Source organism: Myxine glutinosa, chromosome 4 (genome assembly GCF_964187855.1).
Source record: "Myxine glutinosa chromosome 4, kmMyxGlut1.1, whole genome shotgun sequence".
Classification (NCBI taxonomy): domain Eukaryota; kingdom Metazoa; phylum Chordata; class Myxini; order Myxiniformes; family Myxinidae; genus Myxine; species Myxine glutinosa.
This window is the reverse complement of record NC_136264.1, coordinates 80,859,742-80,885,160: the sequence shown is the minus strand read 5'-3', so window position 1 is coordinate 80,885,160 and position 25,419 is coordinate 80,859,742. Positions and strand designations below refer to the sequence as shown.

The window sequence follows — 25,419 nt, the reverse complement described above, 5'->3', positions numbered from 1 at the left end:
CTTTTCGGTGACGTCAGCCTTGGCGCGCTACCAACCAGGGACTTCCACCGAACCTTCCAGCTTCGCGCCTCTCACACTCGTTGGCTGGAGGTTCGCGCTCAGCACGCCAACCAATCACAGGACCGTAGCGTGGCGATAGCTTGTAGTATGTAGCGTGGTGATAGCACGTAGCGTGTAGCGTGGTGATAGCACGTGGCACTCGATGTGGTTAGGCCTGTCGGAGGTGTAATTGGCGGCGGCCATAATCGGCGGTGCCCCGGCCTGGTTTCTTTGCCTGTTCCTTCCGAAGTCACTGTCAGGGAAGGGAGTCATTTAATGTTGCACTAAGGAGATCCTAACTAAGTGTCTACAGGTGTGCATTGCCATACGGGACAAAGGTTTGGCTGACCAGGTGAGACATACACGGGCTTTACTCTTTAATCCCTACGCTACTTATCACTCGAACATCCTGGTATGCTCACAGGTATACTCTTAACCGACAAAACGCCTAAACACACAGCTTATTACAGGTCAGATTCCTTACCGCGACAAGCAAAGCACGTGACCTATTCAGATCTATCTGGCTCTACATATCACTACACTACCGACATAACAATATATAGACGCAGACATACAGACAGACAGACGGACACATTGCAATAGTCTCGTATCCCCCTTTGGGCGAGACTAATTTTAACAAACAGGCACTTATTTACCAATGGTTCTGTAGATTCATTAACTCAATACCAATCGGTCTCACCCATAATGGCAGCTAGTATAACCAATCATACAATTATGCACCACAGTTGTTTGCAACTGGTGTGTACTTTGTCTTGCAATATTTTTTTATTAGCAAGGGTACCCGGTATTTCTGGGCATCGCCGGGTCTCTCCTCCCACCCCCACCCCTCCGGACTCCCACCCTACCCTTCCCCTCCTTCCCCCTCCCACGTCCCCCTCCCACCACCTTCCCCCTCCCCCCTAACAGCTCGCTTCACTGACAGGGATACTAAAAGATGGGAGGAGAGATGGGTGGAGAGTGAAGAGTGAGGAAAGAGGAGGAAACAAGGGGAGAGTCAAGAGGGGAAGAGGGGAGAGAGAACGGAGGAGGGAGCGAGGAATGAGTGGAGAGCAAAGGCAAAGGTACTGGTGCAACGCCGGGTCCCTTCTCTCAGGCTTTCCCATCCTGCCTCCCACTCCTTCCCCTCCCCCCTCCAAACCCACACCTCCTTCCTCTCTCGTCTCTCAACCCCTCCTTACTCTCCACTCCCTTTGCTCCGCAATCTAACACCACTCCTCGCTCCCTTCTCCCACACCAACCTTCCCCCTCCTCCTCCTCCTCTCACCTCTAACCTTTTGTTCCCTCTTCCAACCACACCCCCTCCCTCCTCCCTCCTCCCACAAAAGGTACCCGGCGTTGCCCAGGATGCAACGTACATCTATTGCACTACCACAATTAAGCACACGTTTTGAGATAAAACCTTTTATCTATAAAGCTGCAAAATATTGAATGGAAATATCAACAAAATTGAACATATTATTGCAATGCTTTTGGGTAGACAATATTGAATGTTTTTCCATCAAGTGCCAGAATATATAAATGGTTTGGTATTCCAACTCAAGAGCAGCCCACATATAATTGACCTGGTGAAAAAGATATTTGAAATCTGTTTTGTTGTCAAACAATCAAAAGACTTTCGAAACAACTACAGAGCGTATCAAAAAAAAGGTAATCCGAATTCAAGGGGTTAATATGCAAAGGCTATTTAGTTTAACAATTTACATGTGGTTTACCAATTATGAGGAGATCCTCAGCTTTCCATTGATGCCTTCCATGCATCATTACTGTCACACATGACCGAGTACATGTTCATTGAAAATGACAAGTTCAAATCGCATTTTTACAAGTTTTGCTTATCGGTGCAAGACAGTTTTAAATGGACGCATTACTTGTCGACTGCCAAGTTGATTATGTAAAATTGTTAAGCTGGTCTGGTAATCGTCGGTTGCATCATCCTTTGTTTAAGATGGGTATTTAAGATGGGCCTACAGTGTATGGATTTAGAGACAGTCTGAGTCATTGAAAAGATGGTTCAACTTACGACTAAACAGCGGACCTTCATGGTTACAACCTTTCACCAAACTGGAAGTTTGCAGCGAACTCGTGATGCGTTCAGGGAACATTTCCCAGAACGGGAGCCTCCAGCAGCCAAAACCATCTGGGTGAATATTAGAAAATACCAAGAGCATGGCACTAGCCTCAACCGCAACAAGGGGAATTCTGGTAGGAGGCGCACTGGGCGATCGTAAATGAACTTTGCAGCAGTAAGGCAGCAAGTTTTGGAGCATCCTCGGGATACCAGCGCAAGACGAAATGGGACGGGATTGCCTTCGGCAACATTCAACCGAATCACAAGACTGGACCTCCACCAACATCCATATCGGATTCAAATCCGGCATCAACTTACGCCAGGGGATTTTGCCAGGAGGCTAGTGCTTGCCAGATGGTTGATAGCACGTTGCGAAGCAGATGTGAATTTCCTGCGGTATCTCGTTATCGGCAACGAAGCTGCTTTCGCCATGGATGGCAAGGTCAATACCCATAATGTTCTTGAATATGCGCTGACAGGACACAACCCGGAATTTAATTTTGACACCAACATGAATCGACAAAAGTGGACTGTTTGGTTGGGACTTTGTGGAAGTAGTCAGGTGATCGGACCATTTTTCTTTCAAAGGAATGTCAATGGTAACAGGTATGTCCAGATGATCAATGATGAAGTTTTACCGCAGCTGGAGGAGAACTTTGAGCGACAGGTTCGTGGTGTCTTCAGATATCTCTGGTGGGCTCAAGACGGCGCCCCCAGCACATCGTCTTATTGCTGTCCGAGATCGACTGAGGGAACTCTTTGGAGACCGAGTCATCGCCCTCAACCATGCAGTGGAATGGCCGCCAAGATCACCTGACCTCACACCATGTGATTATTTCCTTTGGGGACATTTAAAGAACAAGGTGTTCGTAGCTCCTCCCCATGATCTTGATGAATTGCAGGGCCGTATTCGACATGAAGTGGATGCTTTGCGCAATGACCCGGCTATGGTGAGACGAGCAGTTCAGGGCATGCTCCGCCGCTGTGAGCTTTGTGTTGAAAGGGGAGGTGGACATGATGGTGTGGGTGCATAAAGGCCAATCATTCCTGAGAAAAGTTCACATCTGATGTTCATTTTGCACCAATTATCCTGACTTGCATCAATTAGCCAAACTTGTAAAAATGTGATTTGAACTTGTCATTTTCAATGAACATGTACTCGGTCATGTGTGACAGCAATGATGCATGGAAGGTATCAATGGAAAGCTGAGGATCTCCTCTTAATTAGTAAACCACATGTAAATTGTCAAAATGAATAACCTTTGCATATTAACCCCTGGAATTCGGATTACCTTTTTTTTGATACACACTGTATATAGGTACTGTATATGGATCAGAATGTCTTGTTTTAGAATTGCCTTAGGGTGTACATTTTGATAAGCTAGTTAGGCGGTAACCTTTTCTCTACAAATTCGTCTTTCACCATTGAGAGTTATGTTAGATGAGCAGTAAAATTACCTTAAAAGTGATGTAAAGGTTGTGTTTGTACTATTTGGATTAGCGCATTTAAGAGGTTACATGACTTCTTCACCTATCTTACTGATTGTTTCAACACTTCTGATACCATATTTGTTGAGTAGATCACCACCTCACCAATTATATAGGTATCCGACATTGAATCCAAAAAAATGGGCGTTTTAAAATCGCTGAATATAGAGAAGGTGGAAGCATGGCCTTCCTCAAATAAATACGCTTAAATATGCTATTTATAAGAATCAGTAGTTTCTTAAAATTTCCAGGTTTCACTCCAGATTACACAGGTTATTTAACCCACTAGTTCTGATCCTCAAATCAGAAGACATATTTAGATTATATAACTTAATTCGTCCGTGAGAGGCCATCTTGGAAAATTGCATCATATAATGCATTAACATTTTTTTATTTTTTTTTAAACCCACTCCAAGCTCCTAATTTTAAAATGATAGTAAGTAACAAAAGCCATGTAGAAAGCGATTTGTAGGTATAAAGATCAGACATGCGATAATGTGAGTGAGGAAAGTGGAAAAGTAAATTTTAAGTGCGTAATCGTGCAGAAACTGTTGTGGCCTGTTCCAAGGCAAGGCATTTTTGAGCAGGCTGAAACAAAGCTCAAGACCCCTGCAAGGGATAGCAGGCTGATCAAGGATAAAGGCTATTTATTTTTCAAAATTTAATGAGCCAGTTAATTATCTCCAAAAGGGGTGTTTAAATTTACCCAAACACCCAGTTCTCATTCATACACTCCCTTGTCGTTCCCTTAGTATGCATGCAAAGTTTTGGGCTGCTATGTTTCATGGTTTTGGAGTTATGGTGGAGATACACACCAAATAACTGGCTGACTACCTGACACACATTGTCTATTATTATAGATGCAAGCAACCCTTGTAAGCACACTTGCCAGATGCCATTATCAGGGACAAATCATTTAATTTAAATCCTCACTGATACCTTGCATGATATTTTGGCGATTTAGAATGCCTGATGTTACAGTTGGTGTGGCCATTCATTCAGTCATTAATTCCTTATCATAGGATTATAACATACTGTATAAAACATATAAAAAGGGATAAAAAAGGGATAAAAAAGGGATAAAACATATAAAAGCGAATCCTTATTGGGCTATTTCTTTTTTCACTTTGAGGTGGACTATGTAGAAGACCAAAATTTGCTCAAAAGGATTATGGTCTAGACTTCTTGGTGACCATTATAACTGACTATTTCATCTTATACATACTCCATGACAATCTTAGTAAAATGACAATTATCTTGCATTAGAATCATTCCTGTTTTCAAACAGCCTTATCTCTGACCATCAGTTTGGATTCTGTCCTGATCATTCAACTCTAGACATGCTAGTGCTGCTCTGTCAGCAATGGTTGGAGGCCCTAAATCTAGTAAGAGGACAGGGTCTATTCCTTGGACATATTTCAGGTAATTGACAGTCTGGCATCCTGCTTTGTTGGACAAGCTCTCTGTCTGTGGCAGCAAGGCCACCTTTATTCCGGAATTTCTGTCTTCCTCCACTCACACAGTCAACATGTTGCTATTGTATCAATGGAACCCTCTCCTCTGCTCTGCTCTCCCAGTGAATACTGGAGTTTCCCCCAAGAGAGTGTGTTGGGCCCCAGTTTTGCTTCTCATGTATATAAATGACCTCTCTGATGATCTGGAAAACAAGCTCCACTTTTTTGCAGACTCCACATTATGTCATGCAGAACCCCCATCCTAATGCTGAGCAGATTGCAGCTGCGTCACTCTATGCTGTTCTGGAATTCATTAGATGCTGGTCTGCTAAATGGAACACGTCTTTCAATCCTGGAAATTTTTACTATCTCCCAATGTCCCTCCAGAAGGATCATCAAACAAACATATCTATGTATTTCCATGGTCAGCCACTGGAAAAGGTTCAGCCTGTTGAACTACGAGGCCTCAACATCGGACATAACTTCTCCTTGGCCAAATACGTCCATAGCAAAGCTGGCTCAAAAGCCAATCGCAGACTCAGAATCCTCCGTCAATCCAAGTCTTTCCTTGGAAAATCAGAACTACTCAATTATAGAAGGTCTTTGTCAGAGGCTCAATGGAGTACGGTCTCCGTTATGGACTGGTGCTCCAGCATTACATCTGTCTCCCCTAGATTCTGTGGAATCTAAAGCTCTCAACATCATTGGAATCTCATGCGATGAGGCCAAAGCACAGTGTCTGTTGCTTTCATAATCGCAGGCAGATCGGCGGTTTCTATTTTCTATTCCAGGATGCATGCATTTTTCCAGTAACCCACTCCTGGTTAAACTTCCAAAATCCAGCATGACTGCACACCTCAATGCCTTTGGTTCCTTGCTTCTCCCACTAATAGAACTGCCTTTCAAAGGCCGTTCTTTCCCACTATTCACTGCAGGGCTTCAAGCAGGCAGTGCACTGCTACCTCATGTAATCCTCCATCTGTCCTTACCCATGATCTTTATTACCCCCATTAAGCCTTCCTATCCCAACCCTCTTACTCATTGGTTTTAGTGTTTCCTCCCCTCCTCCCTCTCATGTTTTCCTGTTTGTTCATTCCTTTGATGTTTGTCTCACTGTCAGTTCTACCTTGCTCTTCTCTGAGCCTCACTCCTGCAAAGGATTTTTTTTTTGCTACAATCCCAGTAGCCAAATTTAAGAGAATATCAAGTCCTTGTTTAGTTTCCTTGCAAGTCATCATTGCCATATCATGAAGTGGTTGGTCATTACCTTAAAATAATGAGATAGAGTGTGCAAGTCAATTGTTTGAAGTGTCCCTCTTACAATACCAGAAAGGGTGTTTACACATGTTAATAACTCTTGAACAATCCTGACAATTTCAGTAATAGCCTGAGGACTGCATATTTATGCCAAATTTAATTCCTCTTCATATGTAACCCACAATTAAAATATTTGCACAAAAACAGCAATGATCCTCATATCGAGAACAAAACTTCACCTCTGAAATAACTCTTGGCTTTTCTCTTCCACTTTCTGCACCAGGTTCCGTGAGCATTCTTCCACCGACATGACTTTCCTTCTCACTTTTTCCACCTTGCTCTGCAAGTGCAATTTTTTCTCCTGCACCCACAAGGCAGCAAAGTCAACCTCCAAACACAGACTTCATGTTCCCCTTATAATTTGCCATATTGTTTTATTTTGGTGAATGTGTCGGGGTTGCTGCAATAAACGTTTGAAGTCGTCAGTAATACAAAATAAAAAAATGGCCAGATACATTGAAATGCTTGGGATTCTGATGCAACATCAATATTCATACTTTGAAGCAAAAAAGCAATCATGTTTTTGGCTTTCACCTGTAGTTGAGGTGGGGTAGGGGAGTGACTTTTTGATTCCACTTCATACTTATCTTACTGATGTAAAACAACTAGCTGACCCCTGCAGAACAAAGTTCCGCAAAAAAAACCCCTAACTTTTTTGGGTGGTGTATAGGCAACTATGCACTGCCTCGCATGCTCCCAGAAGTTTATGTTTTAGCAATGTAAAGGTAGGGCATGCAGTGGTGATAATGAAGACAGCAGTGGTGATAAAATTGCAAACAAAGAACTTCAATGATCAAGCACACGCCTATATGGTCAATAAAGACAAGTGCATGGATAGATCAAAATAATAGAGAAGGATAGGTCAAAACAAAAGGACAATTTGAATTTCAATGGGAAATATCTTTCAATGGAACTCAAACAAAATCGAAAAATAAAAATGATGGTAAAGCTCACAAAGTTATCAACAATGAACCGTCCATCTTAGCTTCATGTTGAACTGAGGCAACCCCCTGTGTTTAAACCCACAAATATATACAGTACATACAAAATAGACGCACTTCAAATATAAATCCCATGTCAAAAGTAATGGAGTCTAAATTTATATAACTAGCAATACTTAGCTCAAATACCCTGTTATTGATAATTGAACAAAGTTAAATATCAAGAGAAACTACACCTGCTTGCATATTAAATGCTTCCCAACAACAACTCAGATTGAAAGATGGAACGATGACACCACTTCAAACATAGCATTCTTGAAATAAGCATAACTACAAACCAAGAACAGGCCAGTTGCTTGTCCAAAAACACATTAGCATCTAATTTTCTATGCATGCAATCTTAGCTATAAAGGAAGGATTCACAGAATACGGTCACAACTGCTTAAATCATCGTTGCTATAGTCTATCAATGTGAAGACTAGAGTTTTTATTGGTCTCGTATCGATGTGCTCACAAACTTCACTGCGACAAACAGACATTTTCAGGTTTTGTATTTGTGTGCAGCAGAATCGAGTCTTTACTTCATGTAATGTAAAGACGGCACTTCGGTATTTTTCGTGAAAGTCAAAGGAGGAAATGAATGGGGAAAAAAAAAAATCCAACAATGGACGCTATTTCATTATTTACCAATGTAGACAAACGTTCTCCTGCCTGGCGTACATCTGATCACAATAACACGCTTGCAAGTTTTTGTACCCAGCTAACTTCTACAAAAATAGCTCAAAAGCTACCATGGGAGCAATTCAGATAATCGTGGTCATGATACATCAGCATTGCACCCCATCCGGATGAAATGTGTTAAGAAATGAATCAACATATCGGAATAGCACCTCAATCTCCATAATCGTGGCGTGCTTTTCTGTCGCCGAAAATATAGAAACCTCCCTATGGGTCGCACAAATCTGTCAAAAAATATATAATAAAAAAATATATTTCTGTGCTGTATGGAAGGAGTTTCACCCATGTGCAGGTAAAGTGTTTATGCTCATCAGAAGTGTTTTGTTTTTTTCGTACAAATTTTCGTCTATAAAATTATTTTGAAAGTGGCAATTTTTAGTGGCCACTGTAGCCACCTATGATGAAGTTTTTGGTGGCCATTGGCACCCAAGCCACCGGTTATTTTTAACCCTGTGTAGGTAAACCAATCTTGATTGGGTGGCCAAACTTGTAACATATAAACACCCGTTTTTTCCATACAAATCTATGAATGTTCCGATATCGAGAAATGCTCCAATTTAATTGGCCTCTGCCAGCCATTTTATCTTCGAGTTGCTTTTACTTTGTAAACTTGAAATGAACCGGTTCATCAATGATGTATCTGAAGTTTCTTGGTGATTGGTTCAGCAGTTCCGGAGAAGACCTTCAAATGGGCTCGATAGAAATTCAGAAAAAATGGCAATCAAGCCTTTTGACCAATCAGATTAATTGAGTTATATGCACTCCATCAGAAAACTTGGAAAAATTCTGTGAATCTTTTTTTAAAAATCAGTGTAGCCATCTCAGAGAAATAAGAATGACAACATTTGGATGAAAGAAAAAGACAAATAGTTGGGATCCAGATTGCAGTTTGGGAGCGTAACAAATTTTAAAAAAAACAGCAATACAACAACAACAACAACAACAACAACAACAACAACAACAACAACGGCATTTTAAGGCCATTTTCCCTGCAAGAGCTGGGGTTAGCCCCTGACAATCTTCTCCATTTTGCCCTATTTTCTGCATCTCCCCTTGTTAACCCCCTTGCCCGCATTTATTCTTCCACCATCTTTAGCCAAGTCTTTCTCGGTCTTCCCCGTCCTCAACTTCCTTCTACATTCATTTCCATCACTCTTCTCAACCAGTCACTTTCATCCTTCCTCAACACATGACCAAACCATCTCAAACTGTTTCTCTTCACAGCAATAAAATTAATAAACGGCAATAAAAGAAAAATAATATTACGGATTTGCCTCCAGTAGATGTCATGAGGGGAAGCCGCTTGGAGTTTGCAAAAAAGCACCTAAAGGACTCAGACTGTGAGAAACAAGATTCTGTGGGCTTTCACTGCAACACTCCACCATCACTGCAGCACTCCACCAATCTGGGCTTTATGGCAGAGTGGCCAGACGGAAGCCAAACAGTTCAATCTTGGTTTCATCAGTCAGACCACAGAATCTTGTTTCTCACAGTCTGAGTCCTTTAGGTGCTCTTTTGCAAACTCCAAGCGGGCTTTCATGAGTCTTTCACTGAAGAGAGGATTCCGTCTGGTCACTCTGCCATAAAGCCCAGATCGGTGGAGCGTTGCAGTGATGGTTGTCCTTCTGGAAGTTTCTCCCATCTCCACACAGGAGCTCAGCCAGTGACCATCGGGTTCTTGGTCATCTCTCTTACCAAGGCCCTTCTCCCCCGATTGCTCAGTTTGGTCGGGCAGCCAGCTCTAGGAAGAGTCCTGGTTGTTCCACACTTCTTCCATTCAAGAATTATGGAGGCCACTGTGCTCTTGGGAACCTTCAATGCAGTATAATTACCTTCGCAAAAGCGGAAGGTTATGTTTTGATCGCTGTGTATTTATTTGTATGTCTGTGTGTGTGTATGTTAATCGCATAACTCAAAAAGTATTCAACCGAATTGCATGAAATTTGGTGGGATGATTGGTTATTATACGGGACACATTTGATTAGATTTTGGGAAACAGATTTGCTCAAATTCTGACTATTTTTAACTCGATCGTATTTCACTCAAAGTTATGAGCGACTGAAGAAGAGGATGTCCATCCAAGACGTCATCACTATAACGCGATCTCCCGCAATCATTTCAACCTCAAATGAAATTCAAATTGCAGATTTGTCAATCGGGGAGGCATATTAACAGACGAATGAAACAGATTTGCTCAAATTCTGATTTTTAAAAATCGATCGCATTTCACATAAAGTTTCACATCGCATACACTCCCATGCCAAGTACAGAACAGTAGCTGCGGCGAAGGTATGCGCTCTACCGAGTGCCCGGATTCTAGTTTTCTTTTTGTAGGCTTCCCAAAATCTGTGCCTCGACATAATCCTGTCTCTGATAGTCTGGAGGCACTTCCAGGAAATGTGACAGTAGGGGTACACTCATGTTACAAGCTGGCAACAATGTTTTTCTGAAAGCCCAGACCTCTAGGAACCCAAAAAGTCTTGTTGCCAGCTTGGGAAATGGTTTGGACCAGATTTGTGGCCATTTTTCAAAATGGCCGCCTACATTTTTGGTGTTTTCTAATATTTGAGCTCTAGAACTTATATCTGGCTGTCTTAAAGGTCTCTAGGGTTATGACCTTATAACATATAGTCATACAACAATCCTCACCCAAATTGGGGTGCATGGCATATCTATAAGTGGTTTTATTGAAGCAAAAAGGCAAAAATATGCCTGAAAAACGCCTTCATTTTGATTTTTCCAAATCACTAAATTGCATACTGTGAAGTTGTTCTTTGGTCAATTTCTTTCAAAATAGTTTTAAAATTTGCCCAGATCCCTCCTCTTCATTAGCAAATCTTCAGGAATATACCCAAGTTCTCAGAAAATATGTTTTATGCATGATCAGCTACCCCTACCCCCTAAATCACAAAACGTGCCAATTTTCAATATTTCCAGATTCCAACCAATATCATTGTTGTATGACTTTTTCTCATCATGATAGGTCCAAATTAACTTACTCTATGTGATTAGGTGTTAATAAAAATTGAATTTCACACTTTAGTGAAAATCCAAGATGGCTGCCAAATGGCCAATAAAATATAATATTTCACATTATGACGTTAAGTTAAGGTAATGCAGTCTACCATTTGATACCAACACATTTTTGAGACATAATATATTGCAATAATGATGCTTTCCTTTGTATCCTTCCTCAGGTCCTGCCCGAATCATCATTTTAACATAATTGTTGTGTTAACAATGTACTATAACATATTGCTTGTTGCATGTGCTGTAAATAGCTTTCAGTGTTGTGGTAGACATAGTCTTTGTCTCTTTCCAGATATGAATGAAGATGGAACCTGTAGCTGTGATAGGCGGGAGACGGAAGAGAGAATCAGTTGCACTGGACATCGACTGGAGCACATGCTTCATTTGCCAAGGCAACAGAAAAAATGAAAAGACAACCAAGCCCACAGATGTTGGTCTCGAACGCTTTAAAGACTGTGTGATTACGAGACAGAAATACCATGACCATGAGTACATCTCAACACTTGACAGAATACAGAGTATTGACCTTGATGATGAAAAAGAACACATAGTATGGCACAGGGGCTGTTATTCATAGTTTACACATGCCAACCATATTGAGAGACTGAAAAATCGGCATGAAAAGGAAGCAAAGGACTCGTGTGACCAACCATCTACATGCATTCGCCCCTCTTCTAGAGCATCAGTTGCTTCAGTGTCCTGGGACAAATGTATTTTCTGTCAGGAGGATAAGGCAGGAAAGCAATTGAGGAATGTAGCCACTTTAGAGACCTCAGACAGAATACTAAATGATGCTCAAAAGAACAAGATTATGAGATGCCGGTTGGCAGGAATAAGTGACCTAATAGCTGCTGAAGGGAAGTACCACCTTCCTTGTTATGTAACCTTCAGGAGGAAGTCTGAGTCAACTGTGGTAGAAGAAGGCCCAGAATATCCACCAGATGTTTGTTTCAACAAAATGATCGAGGAGGTGGATGCTGGGCTGTCTGGAGGAGACATCTATACCATGAAAACCATCTGGCACCAATACTGTTACATGATGAGAAGAGACTTCAGTGTCTGTGTGGAGCAATGTGACCGACAGAGTTACAAAGCATTCAAGAACAAAGTCAAAAGGGTATTAGGAGATAGGGCAGATTTTGTACAGTCCATGAATCAACAGGATTCACTTCTAGTCTTCCCACTAATTCAAACAGGTATTGTTGTTCAGAACTTAGCAGAGATGGCAGATGAGCTAGAACAAAGTGAGATACAAGATTCTGATGAAACCTCCCAGCACATTCCATCTTTCTCAGCCGAAACAAAGGACAAGGAACTCTTGAGTTGGCTTTACAGAGTGGCAGTCAAAATGAGAAATGACATCAAGACAATGCCAGGACACTCAGATATTGGAGACATCAATACTGAAAGTGCACAGAAGGTGGTTCCTGAAAGCCTTTACATTTTCCTACGCCTGCTGTGTGATTGTGACAGCATATTTGAAGATTCTGAAGGGACCTCCGAAGGTGATGATGATGGAGAAAGCAAAAGGATTTTGAGCATAGCACAGGACATAGTATGTTTGGCATCTGGTGGCAGAAAGCAGACACCAAAGCAACTAGGGCTAGCTCTCACTGTTCACCAAGCAACAAGGTCCAAGGACTTGGTGCAACTAATGCATGCTGCAGGACATGGTGTTAGTTATGAAACTGTAAGAAGAGCTGACACTGCCCTTGCAAACTCTGTCTTGGCCAGATATGTTGAGCAAAACAACACAATAATACCCCTGAATTTTGCACAAGCTACCTACCAAGGATACATCAGATATGCTAATGATAACATTGACATCATAGAGGAGACCCTTGACGGTCAAGGCTCCTTTCATGCCTCACAGTCTGCTGCCTTTCGAAGAAGCATACCTGGCGAAAAGACCATTGCACCTGATGTCAAGTCAAGCAGTAGCAGATCTGTAACTGTGCCAGAGCATTTCAATGAGATTCAACCTTCAGGCATGGGCACCCAGAAACCCGAAGCAACATTTCCAGTAGCTGTGAAAGCTGATTGGTATATGGAATCGGATGCCCAGGTTATCTCTGAGGCTATGGCCATAGATGTGTCATGGCTCCTTGCACGTCAGTCTCACACCGAGGACCAGCATGTTCCAGGCTGGACAGCATTTAACCAGCGTGTGTCTGATGTGAATCCAGCAAAGACTACAGTAGGGCCTATGCCGATAATTATCAATTATAATCAATTATATTATAATCAATGAGCCTGCACATGAGTTTGACACCATCTGGACAGTGATTCAAAACTGCCAAAGGATGACTGCTGCACTAGGGCAAACGTATACAGTACTTACCTTTGATGAGCAACTGTACTGAAGTTCCTCACCTACTCTCCCAGCTAGGGGTTGCACATGTTCCAAGTGAAGAGATTTGTGCAAAGGCTGAGGAGTTTGTCTGCCGTCTTTACAACCCGAAAGGAGACGCAAAGGAAATCCAGGCGCTGAGATGTTCCCAATTCAGAAAAGTTGGTAAAAAGCCAGAGAACATGCCACCAACAGAGGATGCATTGCAGCAGCACATTTTAAGGGCACATCATCAAGCCCTTGTGTGGCGAAATGCCAATGTGCCAAATCCAGGAATCCCCAATCCAACAACATCCGGCTGGTACCTTGAGGACAACCAGCTGATGCCCCGTCTCATGACCAAGGAAGGGCTCACAGCAGAATGTGTCAAAATTGCGACGTGTGCATGTACCTCAAAGGCCCGTCCATGTCTAACTGGCAGGTGCAACTGTAGGAAAAATGGATTGCGGTGCACATTGGCATGCAAATGTGCAGACTTATGCAGGAACCCCCTCAATGACTCTGATAGTGATTAGACGACATGCATGGAAACTTGAGTATATTCCATAATGTCATATTGTTACTATGCTGGCTGTATTTGACGTAATGTAACTAGTCTTGCTTCAGCTCTGTTCCACCAATGTATTACTAGTCTATGATATGACTGTATCCCACATTCTGTCACTTATGTATGAATAGCCAGATTAGCTTGTTGGGTATGACTTTGTTAATTCAGTGCCAAATATTTGTTTAGTTTAAAGGTGCAAGCATTGCATTGACGTTTGTATTGTTTGGATCAGTGTAACATAATAATGTTTGCATTATGTATACAAGTTATGTATGTTTATTTTTGTTTTACATTAAATAATATAGCTTATATTTTACAATCTTCTATGTCTTCATTTATGTAAGTGCCTTGTTTGTCAGCTATGTTGGAACTAATATACTCCGCAAACAAGGCACTTCCAAATCCACACTACTTTCCTGAAATTCAAATGTTATAAAACATAAATTTTACATAAAGTCCCCCTCTAAAATAATACATCTTCAACTCATCAAGACTCTTTCACATACATGTGACCTATAGAATAGTAGTGCCTCATATATTTAGTATAAATGGAACATTTTAGAAGTGCCTCTGAATGAAATTGCAGTCTTATGGTCTCGCGCCACCAAATATTCTATGGCCATTTGGCAGCCATCTTGGATTTTCACTAAAGTGTGAAATTCAATTTTTATTAACACCTAATCACATAGAGTAAGTTAATTTGGACCTATCATGATGAGAAAAAGTCATACAACAATGATATTGGTTGGAATCTGGAAATATTGAAAATTGGCACGTTTTGTGATTTAGGGGGTAGGGGTAGCTGATCATGCATAAAACATATTTTCTGAGAACTTGGGTATATTCCTGAAGATTTGCTAATGAAGGAGGGATCTGGGCAAATTTTAAAACTATTTTGAAAGAAATTGACCAAAGAACAACTTCACAGTATGCAATTTAGTGATTTGGAAAAATCAAAATGAAGGCGTTTTTCAGGCATATTTTTGCCTTTTTGCTTCAATAAAACCACTTATAGATATGCCATGCACCCCAATTTGGGTGAGGATTGTTGTATGACTATATGTTATAAGGTCATAACCCTAGAGACCTTTAAGACAGCCAGATATAAGTTCTAGAGCTCAAATATTAGAAAACACCAAAAATGTAGGCGGCCATTTTGAAAAATGGCCACAAATCTGGTCCAAACCATTTCCCAAGCTGGCAACAAGACTTTTTGGGTTCCTAGAGGTCTGGGCTTTCAGAAAAACATTGTTGCCAGCTTGTAACATGTGTACCCCTACCACCTTTTCTAGGCCACTTTTGGGGATATGCCTCCAGACTATGAGCTCTGCAGGCAGTTTCTTCAACCTCATGGCTTGGTTTTTGCTCTGATATGAATTGTTGGCTGTGAGACCTTATATAGACAGGTGTGTGCCTTTCCAAATCATGTCCAATCCATTGAATTTACCACAGGTGGACTCCAATCAAGGTGCAGAAACATCTCAAAGATGGATCAAGAGAAATGGGAGGCACCTGAGCTAAATTTCAAGTGTCATAGCAAAGGGTCTGAATATTTATGTCAATGTGATATTTCAGTTTTTTTCCTTTTTAATAAATTTGCAAAACTTTCTAAAATCCTGTTTTCTCTTTGTCATTATGGGGTATTGAGTGTAGATTGATGAGGCGAAAAATGAATTTAAACGATTTCAGCATAAGGCTGCAACATAACAAAATGTGAAAAAGGTGAAGGGGTCTGAATACTTTCTGAATGCAGTGTGTATATCTATATCTATATCTATATCTATATCTATATCGAGAGAGAGAGAGAGAGAGAGAGAGAGAGACACTTTAGATGGAAATGAGTCACAAAGGGGTTTGAATCTTCCACATAAACACAACGCTTTTCCCTTTCCACTGATACAAGGGGAAAGGTAATTTAGCTACACAGTATACTATGGATATAACTACAGTAGGGCTCCATTATGTCTTGGTATGTTACACCCCTGGGTCTACGAAAACATTCACATGAGTTACCATCATAATTTTATAAAGGTTAATGAAACAGACAAATCGTTAGGTTGAGAAAGCATGAGTAAAGGCATACATACATTCAGGAATGAGAGGTTCAGAGAGCTTGGGGAGTAACCACGCTGTAGGTTGCGACGGGCATAAACGTCGTAATCTCGAACGATGCGTGCAACCACATCCGATGTGGACACACCCTTTGTACGTTTTGTTGCCACAAACACACCTGTAAACATAACCAAGGGATGGTGTGGTATTGTCCACTGGTTTCACCAAGAAAGCAAAAAAAAAAAATCAATTCGTTTTATAAAAGAAGCTTATGACATCAATCATGTTGATACATTGTCCATGACAAGAGCATGCATTAGCATTTTGCATTCGTCAGGTAGTCAAGAGGATTGACGAGAAGAGGAAGAAGTTCAAGGAGTGGCAGAAGGCGAAGGGTACGGGAGCAGAAAAAGCAGAGCATGAAAGTTATAAGGCAGCCAAGAAGGCTGCAAAGAAAGGTAGCAAAGGCGCAGGAGGCATGTAGGAAAATGTTCGGAGAAAGCATGGATTCGGAAGAGGGTCAGAGAGCGGTATTCAGGATTGCAAAGCAGATAGCGAAAGAGAGGTGTGATGTGATGGGGGCGAGTTGCTTGAAGGAAGAAGTGGGACAAATCGTTGTCGACCCAGATGGAATTAAAGGAAGATGGAAAAGATATATGGAAATACTGTTGAATACAGAGAATGAATGGGATGGCAACATAGAGAGTAACCCAGTTTTAGGACCGGCAGAGAAGATAACTGAGAAGGAAGTTGAGGAAGCGATAAAAGCAATGAAGAGTAGAAAAGCGGGAGGGCCGACGGGAGTTGTGGGAGATATGTTGAAGGCAGCAGGAAGTTGGGGTGTGAAGAGAATGACAGAGATCTGTAATCTGGTGGTGAAAGAAGGCCGCATTCCAGTGGATTGGGAACTGAGTACCCTCATCCCTCTATACAAGGGGAAAGGTGACCCTCTGGAGTGTGACTCGTACTGAGCGATAAAGTTATTGGAGCATGGAATGAAGGTATTGGAAAGGGTGTTGGAGAGGAGGATAAGGAAGAAGGTGAAGATCGACAAAATGCAGTTTGGATTTATGCCAGGAAGAGGAACGACAGACGCGCTCTTTATTGTGAGGCAGTTGCAGGAGAAGTACATGGAGAAGAGGAAGAAGTTGTTTCTTGGGTTTGTTGATCTGGAGAAAGCATTCGATAGGGTTCCACGCGAAGTATTGACATGGGCATTGAGGAAGTTGGGAGTGGAGGAATGGTTGATCAGAGTAGTGATGGCAATGTACAAAAGAGCACGCACAGCTGTAAGGACGAAGGACGGGAACAGTGGTGAGTTTGAGGTGAAGGTGGGAGTGCATCAGGGGTCGGTACTAAGTCCACTACTATTTGTAGCTGTGATGGAGGTGCTGGCTCAGAACGTAAAGGAGGGTTTACCGTGGGAGTTGTTGTATGTAGATGATCTGGTGTTGATTGCGGAAAGTATGGATGGACTGAAGGAAAAGATGAACAAGTGGAAGGAATGTATGGAGACAAAAGGTCTGAAGGTGAATATCGGAAAGACGAAGGTGATGGCAAGTGGTAAAGCATGTGGTGAGGTGGAAAGAACTGGGAAGTGGCCATGTGCTGTGTGCAGGAAGGGTGGCAGCGTGAACTCCATTCAATGTACAATGTGCGCTGAGTGGGTTCATCAAAAATGTAGTGGTCTGAGAGGGTCATTAACCAGTGTGGCAGCTACATTCAAATGTAAGGTGTGCACAGAGGGAGCTGCAGATGGAGGAAATGTCGAGTTGGATCTTGGAGACGGCGTGAAGCTGGAAGGTGTGAAAACATTTTGCTACCTCGGAGACATTCTGAATGGAGAAGGTGGATCAGACTCGGCAACGGTTGCGAGAGTGAGATGTGCATGGAAGAAGTTTCGGGAACAGAGTGGCGTGCTGATGATGAGGGGAATGCCGTTGAAGCTGAAGGGAAAGGTGTATGCTGCATGTGTGAGAAGTGTTATGATTTATGGGAGCGAGACATGAGAAATGAACGTAGAGCAGCAACGAAGGTTGGAAAGGGTGGAAATGCGAATGGTTCGACGGATGTGCAGAGTATCGTTGAGAGAGAGGAAGACAAATGATGAATTGCAAAAGATGATGGGAATAGAGCCTGTGATTGATGCTGTGAAGAGGAACAGGTTGAAATGGTTTGGTCATGTGTTGAGGAAGGATGAAAGTGACTGGTTGAGAAGAGTGATGGAAATGAATGTAGAAGGAAGTAGAGGACGGGGAAGACCGAGAAAGACTTGGCTAAAGATGGTGGAAGAAGAAATGCGGGCAAGGGGGTTAACAAGGAGAGATGCAGAAAATAGGGCAAAATGGAGAATATAGTCATGGGGACCGCAAGGCTAATCCCCGCTCTAGCAGGGGAAATGGCCTTAAAATGCATGTTGTTGTTGTTGTTGTTGTTGTATTAGTCAGGTAGCATTTTGCAATCATTTAAATATTCAAATGATGACAAAAAAAGTTTGGAAAAACCCAGCCTTTTTTAATGTTATGGAAAGCACATCATGGAATGACACACAACTACATATTGTATGCACTTGTTGTGAACTAACTTTCCCCTACATGCAACAGTTCCTGTTGAGGATGGTTGCATATTTTCAAGTTTCACAAGTCACCCAGGTATTTAACATTGTAAGAAAGGTCACAATTCGTTGTTTGGGTTGTCAGTTTAAACTCATTTGCATACATGTATCAAGCACAATCATGGCCCGACATGCTTTATGGGTTAAGGAAAAGTTTCCCTTCGCAAAGGATTTCCTTAAGTGCTATTACATAAACATCTCATTGGAAATTCCTCAGCTGTTGTTATGCCAGGCAACCAATCAGATTAGAGAGTACACTGTTCGAAAGTAAAAACACATAATTAACATGTTATTTTAAATGACACTCGTTATATGTTACATGGAGAACATGTGATTTTAAATGAAACGATTGTTATATTGCTACACACACACACTTGTTATATGTTGCATGGGGAACACGTGCTTGCGGATGAAGGAGGAATAAAACGATTCCTGTGTAAAATTAATTTGATTCTCATTGAGCATTTTTTTTCTAAATGTGCAATAAATGTTTGGAAATTTTCTGCGAATGGTGAAAGTGTAAAAATATAAAAGTGAAATGAAAGTGAAAGTGTGAAACTACATGCAAAATATTTTGAACATCATGAAAGAATGAAAATTGTGGAATATTGTTATATCACTCTCTGCGTTGCAGTGTGATAATTGACCTATTTGTGACCAATTTCCACGAAGAGTACCATTTCGAAATTCAAAAGTTTGTGTTCAAGGACGGGGGACGCTCTTTAAGGACGGAAATTCACTTTAAGGAAGGACGTAAGGAGAAAGTTAAGGATTATTCGTATATGCAATTATCCTCAACTTAAAGATGTCCTTAAGGGAAAAGTTAGGGGAATCTTCAATTTTTTTCCTGAAAGATGCTTTATGTAACCAGGCCATAAACTCCGTTCAACTTCGGTGGTGGAAGTAATAAAATGCTCAATGAGAATCAAATGCATTTTACACAAGAATAATTTTATTCCTCCTTCATCCGCAAGCACGTGTTCCCCATGCAACAAATAACAATCGTCATTTAAAATCACGTGTTCATTACGTGTTATTGCTTTCGGCCATGTCTTCCTATCTGTAATCTGATTGGTTGCCTGGCATAGCAACAACTCCAAAGGATTTCCTTAACTTTAATGAAACCCATATCCTTAAAGGTTGTTTATGCAACAGCACTTAAGGAAATCCTTAGCTTAAGGAATTACAGCACATCTTAAGGGAAATCTTTCCTTAAGGTTAAGGGAGTTTTATGCAACCGGACCATAAATTTTAATGCAACGTGAAAGTTTTGCTTTTGGGAAAATGTTGGCGTGTGCGTTCAAAGCTCCGGACCTGCCTCCTTGATGTGTTTGTAGACATCCTCTTGGCCAGCTGAAGCATAAGGAACATCATCATGTGCAACAAAATCGATCTGCAAAAGCATAATATGCAAAGGACAAATGATCAAACAGCAGTAATCATCTTGTCCTCGATGCATTCCCAAGGGATTAGCAAGACTCCCAGATCAATTAAAATAAAATCCATAGGAATAGACAGAGAACACTTACAAAAAAAACCCACAACTTAATGCAGATCTTGTGAAAAATTACAGCAATAAGATTTTTGAAAAAAATGTATATGAAAATAGTGTTATGTAATCCATAAGGTACGTAGAACCGCACTCGGCAGAGTGCATACCTCTGCTAGGCTGAACAGTTTACATTTTGTATGCCACTGATAGCCTGGATCTGGACTTTGACCAAAATCGAATCAGTTTGTTCTCGTCACCTACCAAACTCATCCACCAAATCTTGTCATAACCAGTCCACAATATTTTGACATTGTGCTATATGTATATCGTTTTTGGTCCCATCTCTCAATGGTGACGAATCACTGAGAAAAATTATATAATTCTCATATCCGGATCCGTATCTGTATCTGTATCTTCACCAAAATCAAATCAATTCGTCCTTGTCCCACACCCAAACTGGCCATAACTCTGAGTTACAGTGCCTAGAGAAAATACTCACACCTTGACTTTTTCAAATTTTGACGCGTTTGTTTTTTTATATTTTATTTTTGTATACAGAATCGAGGCTCGTGTAAGAGCTAACACATTGAACATGAAAACATGCACAGACACAGAACACATGCAATGAAGGGAGTGGGAGACAAGAGGGGGAGAGACGGAAGCACACAAGCACTAAAACAGAATATAACAGGGACATCGGTAGATCTGTGGAAGGGGGGGGGGCTACACGGTATAAAGCAATTTTTTTTTTTTTTAAATACAGAATCGAGGCTCGTGTAAGAGCCAACACATTGAACATGAAAACATGCACAGACACAGAACACATGCAATGAAGGGAGTGGGAGACAAGAGAGGGAGAGACGGAAGCACACAAGCACTAAAACAGAATATAACAGGGACATCGGTAGATCTGTGGAAGGGGAGGGCTACACGGTATAAAGCAAATGAACACTTTTAGGAATTTCAGGAAAGAAGTTGGGGATTTAAAGCGGCGGATTTGGGGTGTTTTAACAGGGGTAGAAAAGATCAATGTTTTGGATGGGGGAAGATAAGAGATGGTGGAGAACAGCTGTTTTAAAGAACTAGAGGGATGAGAGGGATTGAAGAGAGTGTGGGAGTTTGTTCCAGAGGCAGGAGAAAAGAGGAATGACAGAGTGAAGGTGAGCAGAGAGTCTTAATTTTGGTAGTTTCACCAGAAGAGGGTTGCTGGTAGATCTTGCGCGTCCTGCAGAAATATTTGGGGGACAGAGCACAGACAGAACAGGGAGAGCAAGGCCGGAGAGGAGTCGGTAGAAGACAGAAAGACTACCTACCTGCCTGCGGTGAGAGAGAAAGGCCCTCAGAATCAGGTTCATCGCGGGAGATTCCAACGATTCTGAATGCTTTGATTTCAACCGCGTGAAGCCGATCTAGGCGTGAGGCAGGAGCACCAGCCCAGAAGGGGGGAGCAGTATTCCATTGAGGTGTTACAGCCTGAATTTAAAATGGACAAGTAGAGCTCAATTAAAAGTACATCACCCCTATAACAACAACAACAACAGGCATTTTAAGGCCATTTTCCCTGCAAGAGCAGGGGATAGCCCACATCACCCCTATGCCAAATAAATAAATACCACATCATCCAGCTCACGACATTGCCAGGGCACCTTCGGCGATGCTGCCTTGCATCACATGGAGATGGAATTGGGAGGGAGCGATGTACAAAAATTCATTGAGCAATTGTGTAATTAAAAAAAAAAAAAAAAATCGTAAAACGCTTAATTTTTTAATTAATTGGCTAATAAGCATACATAAGCCACCAGTTCCATCCAAATCTGGAACTTTTTGAAAATTAATTAATTACTTAATCAAAAAAGAATTGATCAATTGATTAATCAATAAATCAAAAATACCCTTTATAGCTAAATCACTTGGTCACTGTTGTGTCCATATATCAGCTTGCTAGCTCAAAAGATGCCTGACATATTTCCCAGATGAGAAAGAAAATAAATAAGTACTTAATAAATCGATAATTAACTAATACATTTATTGATTATAATAAAAAAATAAAAAGTACCGTTTTGCCAAAGCAAGTGCTCACTATTGTGCCCAAATTTCAGCTTCCTAGCTCAAAGGATGGCTGAGATATCGCCGGACAAACAAGTAAACAAGAAATATGTCATGCACAGCATGATCCTTCGAAATCCCTCAAATAAGTTGTTGGCCGATGATGACCTCAAAATAATTGGTGGTTGAATTTAGTGCCAAGATATGCAAATCCTCTTAAAATTCCAACTTAATCAGATGAAAATCAAGGATTTTAGAAACTTGGCCTTTGTTGACCTTTTGGCCTATGTTGCCCTCAAAAATAGTTGGTGGTTGAATTCAGTGACCATACATGCAAATCCTCTTGAAATTTCAAGTCAGTTGGATAAATATTGAGGATTTTAGGAACTTGACAAGGTTAGTGACCTTAGGCCTATGTTGACCTATTGCCCTTTTGACCCCAAAAACAATAGGCTTTTTCCTTATGACCAACTCTACCATTTGGGGAAGCTTCATGAAGATCAGTTGAAAATTGTGACCTGTAGGCGACTGACATACAGACAAACAAGCAGACAGAAATCACACACAAAACCAACCAATATACTTGAAAAATCTTCGATTTTCTCAAGTAATAAGAAAAACAAGAAAACAAACAAGGAAACCGAGTACACCCTCTCGGCGCGCATCACCGGGCCCCCTTCGACACCCGGTGATGACGTCATGCAACACCGAGAGATCAATAGGAAAGGAGTGGTGTTTGGAGTGTCATAGCAAAGGAGTTGAATACTTCTTGACTCGAGACATTTTAGCTTTTCATTTCTTAATTATTTTGTAAAAATTTCGAAAAAATAATAATTCTACTTTGACATTATTATGTGTACATTATTATGGAGTATTATGTGTAGATCAGTGACAAAAATAATCTCAGTTTAATCAATTTTAAATTCAGGCTGTAACAAAACAAAATGTGGAAAAAGTCAAGGGGTGTGAATACTTTCTGAAGGCAAAGCATCTTTCTGCATCATCTTTCTGCATCATGCTCACTGAAAATTGGAAAGACAAAGATGGGTGAAAACATACTCTCCATCCACCTTAGGTGGTGGATAAATCCTTGACGGACGAAACCCCACATCCAAATTATGACCTTTTTACTTAAGTATTTAAAAGACATGGAAAACTACTTGGGGATGAGAGGTTAATATTAGCTGCCTAAACTAATACATGACAGGAAACACCAATGAGTAGATATCACAGCATATTGAGGGAATCTGTATGACTGAATTCCACAACATGATCAAGCCTGGTTGGTCAATTATGATGTCATTGCTCAATTAAAATTCAGCAAAGAACAGGAACTGAAGCCTCCCAAAATGGCGAGTTATTTGCATCACACTGACACTGATGAATAACTCCATCACACTGATGCACAATTGCTCAATTGCCAAATAAGACCTGTGAGCTTTTTCGGTCATCCTGTGCTTAAATCATGGGCAATCATCCGGCAATAGGTGAAAAAGCAATAGGCTGGAGATACACTACATGGCCAAAAGTATGCGGACACCCCTTCAAATTAGTAGATTCGGCTTTTTCAGCCACAAACATTGCTGAGCAGGTATACACACACACTCACACACACATAAAATCAAGAAGATCGATTCTTGATTCAAAATTTCAAAATTGTTGAATGGAACATTCAAAATGGAGAAGATTGTCATTGGACCCGCAAGGCTAACCCCCGCTCTAGCAGGTAAAATTGATTGTGTTGTGTTGTTGTATATATATATATATAAATCAAGCACACAGTCATGCAATCTCCATAGACAAACTGACAGTAGAATGGGCCGTACTGAAGAGCTCAATGACTTTCAACGTGGCACAGTCGTAGGATGCCACCTTTCCAACAAGTTAGTTCATCAAATTGCTGCCTTGCTAGAGCTGCCCTGGTCAACTGTAAGTGTTGTTATTGTGAAGTGGAAACGTCTAGGAGCAACAACAGCTCAGCCGCGAAGTGGTAGGCCACACAAGCTCATAGAATTGGACCGAGGAGTGCTGAAGCACATAGCGCGTAAAAATAGTCTGTCCTCGGTTACAACATTCACTACCGAGTTCCAAACTGCCTCTGGAAGCAACGTCAGCACAACAACTGGTCGCCAGGAGCTTCATAAAATGGGTTTCCATGGCTGAGCATCCGCACACAAGCCTAAGATCACCATGCGCAATGCCAAGCGTCAGCTGGAGTGGGTTAAAGCTCACCGCCATTGGACTCTGGAGCAGTGGAAACGCGTTCCCTGGAGTGATGAATCACGCTTCACCATCTGGCAGTCCGACGGACGAATATGGGTTTGGCGGATGCCAGGAGAACGCTACCTGCCTGAATGCATAGTACCATCTGTAAAGTTTGGTGGAGGAGGAATAATGGTCTGGGGCTGTTTTTTATGGTTCGGGCTCGGCCCCTTAGTTCCAGTGAAGGGAAATCTTAACGCTACAGCATACAATGACATTCAAGACGATTGTGTGCTTCCAACTATGTGGCAACAGTTTGGAGAAGGCCCTTTCCTGTTTCAGCATGACAATGACCCCGTGCACAAAGTGAAGTCCATACAGTAATGGTTTATCGAGATCTGTGTGGAAGAACTTGACTGGCCTGCACAGAGCCCTGACCTCAACCCCATCGAACACATTTGGGATGAATTTGAATGCCTACTGCGAGCCACGCCTAATTGCCCAACATCAGTGCCCAACCTCACTAATGCTCTTGTGGCTGAATGGAAGCAAATCCCCACAGCAATGTTCCAACATCTAGTGGAAAGCCTTCCCAGAAGAGTGGAAGCTTGTTATAGCAGCAAAGGGGGGACCAACTCCATATTAATGCCCATGATTTTGGAATGAGATGTTCAACGAGCACATATGGGTGTGATGTTCGGGTGTCCACATACTTTTGGCCATGTAGTGTATGTTAGTCCTAATAGTGGTAATGGTTGCCAGTACAAGAGACATTTTTTTTTAAAGGCATATGTGCTACTACATGACACAATATCCATTGCCATTACTATCTCAGAAAGATAGTGTTGTATGGCATCAACGATGCTGTTGAGATTCAAATTCAGGACCAGACAAGCTTATTAATTAATAATGCCACCACCAAGGTGTCAGGCTATGCCAAATTCCACATTAGCTACCTATGATGAGTTGTACCATACTCGGAGTATTGGTGGTGCCGAAGAGGTTTCTTTACGCGGGTTA

The 25,419-nt window shown here is 41.5% G+C and overlaps 1 protein-coding gene across 1 annotated transcript in view; it reads right to left on the bottom strand.

Annotated features, from left to right (window-relative positions):
- LOC137424924 (choline-phosphate cytidylyltransferase B) overlaps window positions 1-25,419 on the bottom strand; it is a 63,259-nt gene that overhangs the window by 8,935 nt on the left and 28,905 nt on the right. The window contains exons 5-7 of the mRNA XM_068112828.2: window positions 19,974-20,052; window positions 16,081-16,223; window positions 6,567-6,688 (exon numbers count right to left, since the gene is read on the bottom strand). Of these exons, the coding sequence (XP_067968929.2) occupies window positions 6,567-6,688; window positions 16,081-16,223; window positions 19,974-20,052 (344 nt within the window). The remainder of the gene's footprint in view (window positions 1-6,566; window positions 6,689-16,080; window positions 16,224-19,973; window positions 20,053-25,419) is intronic.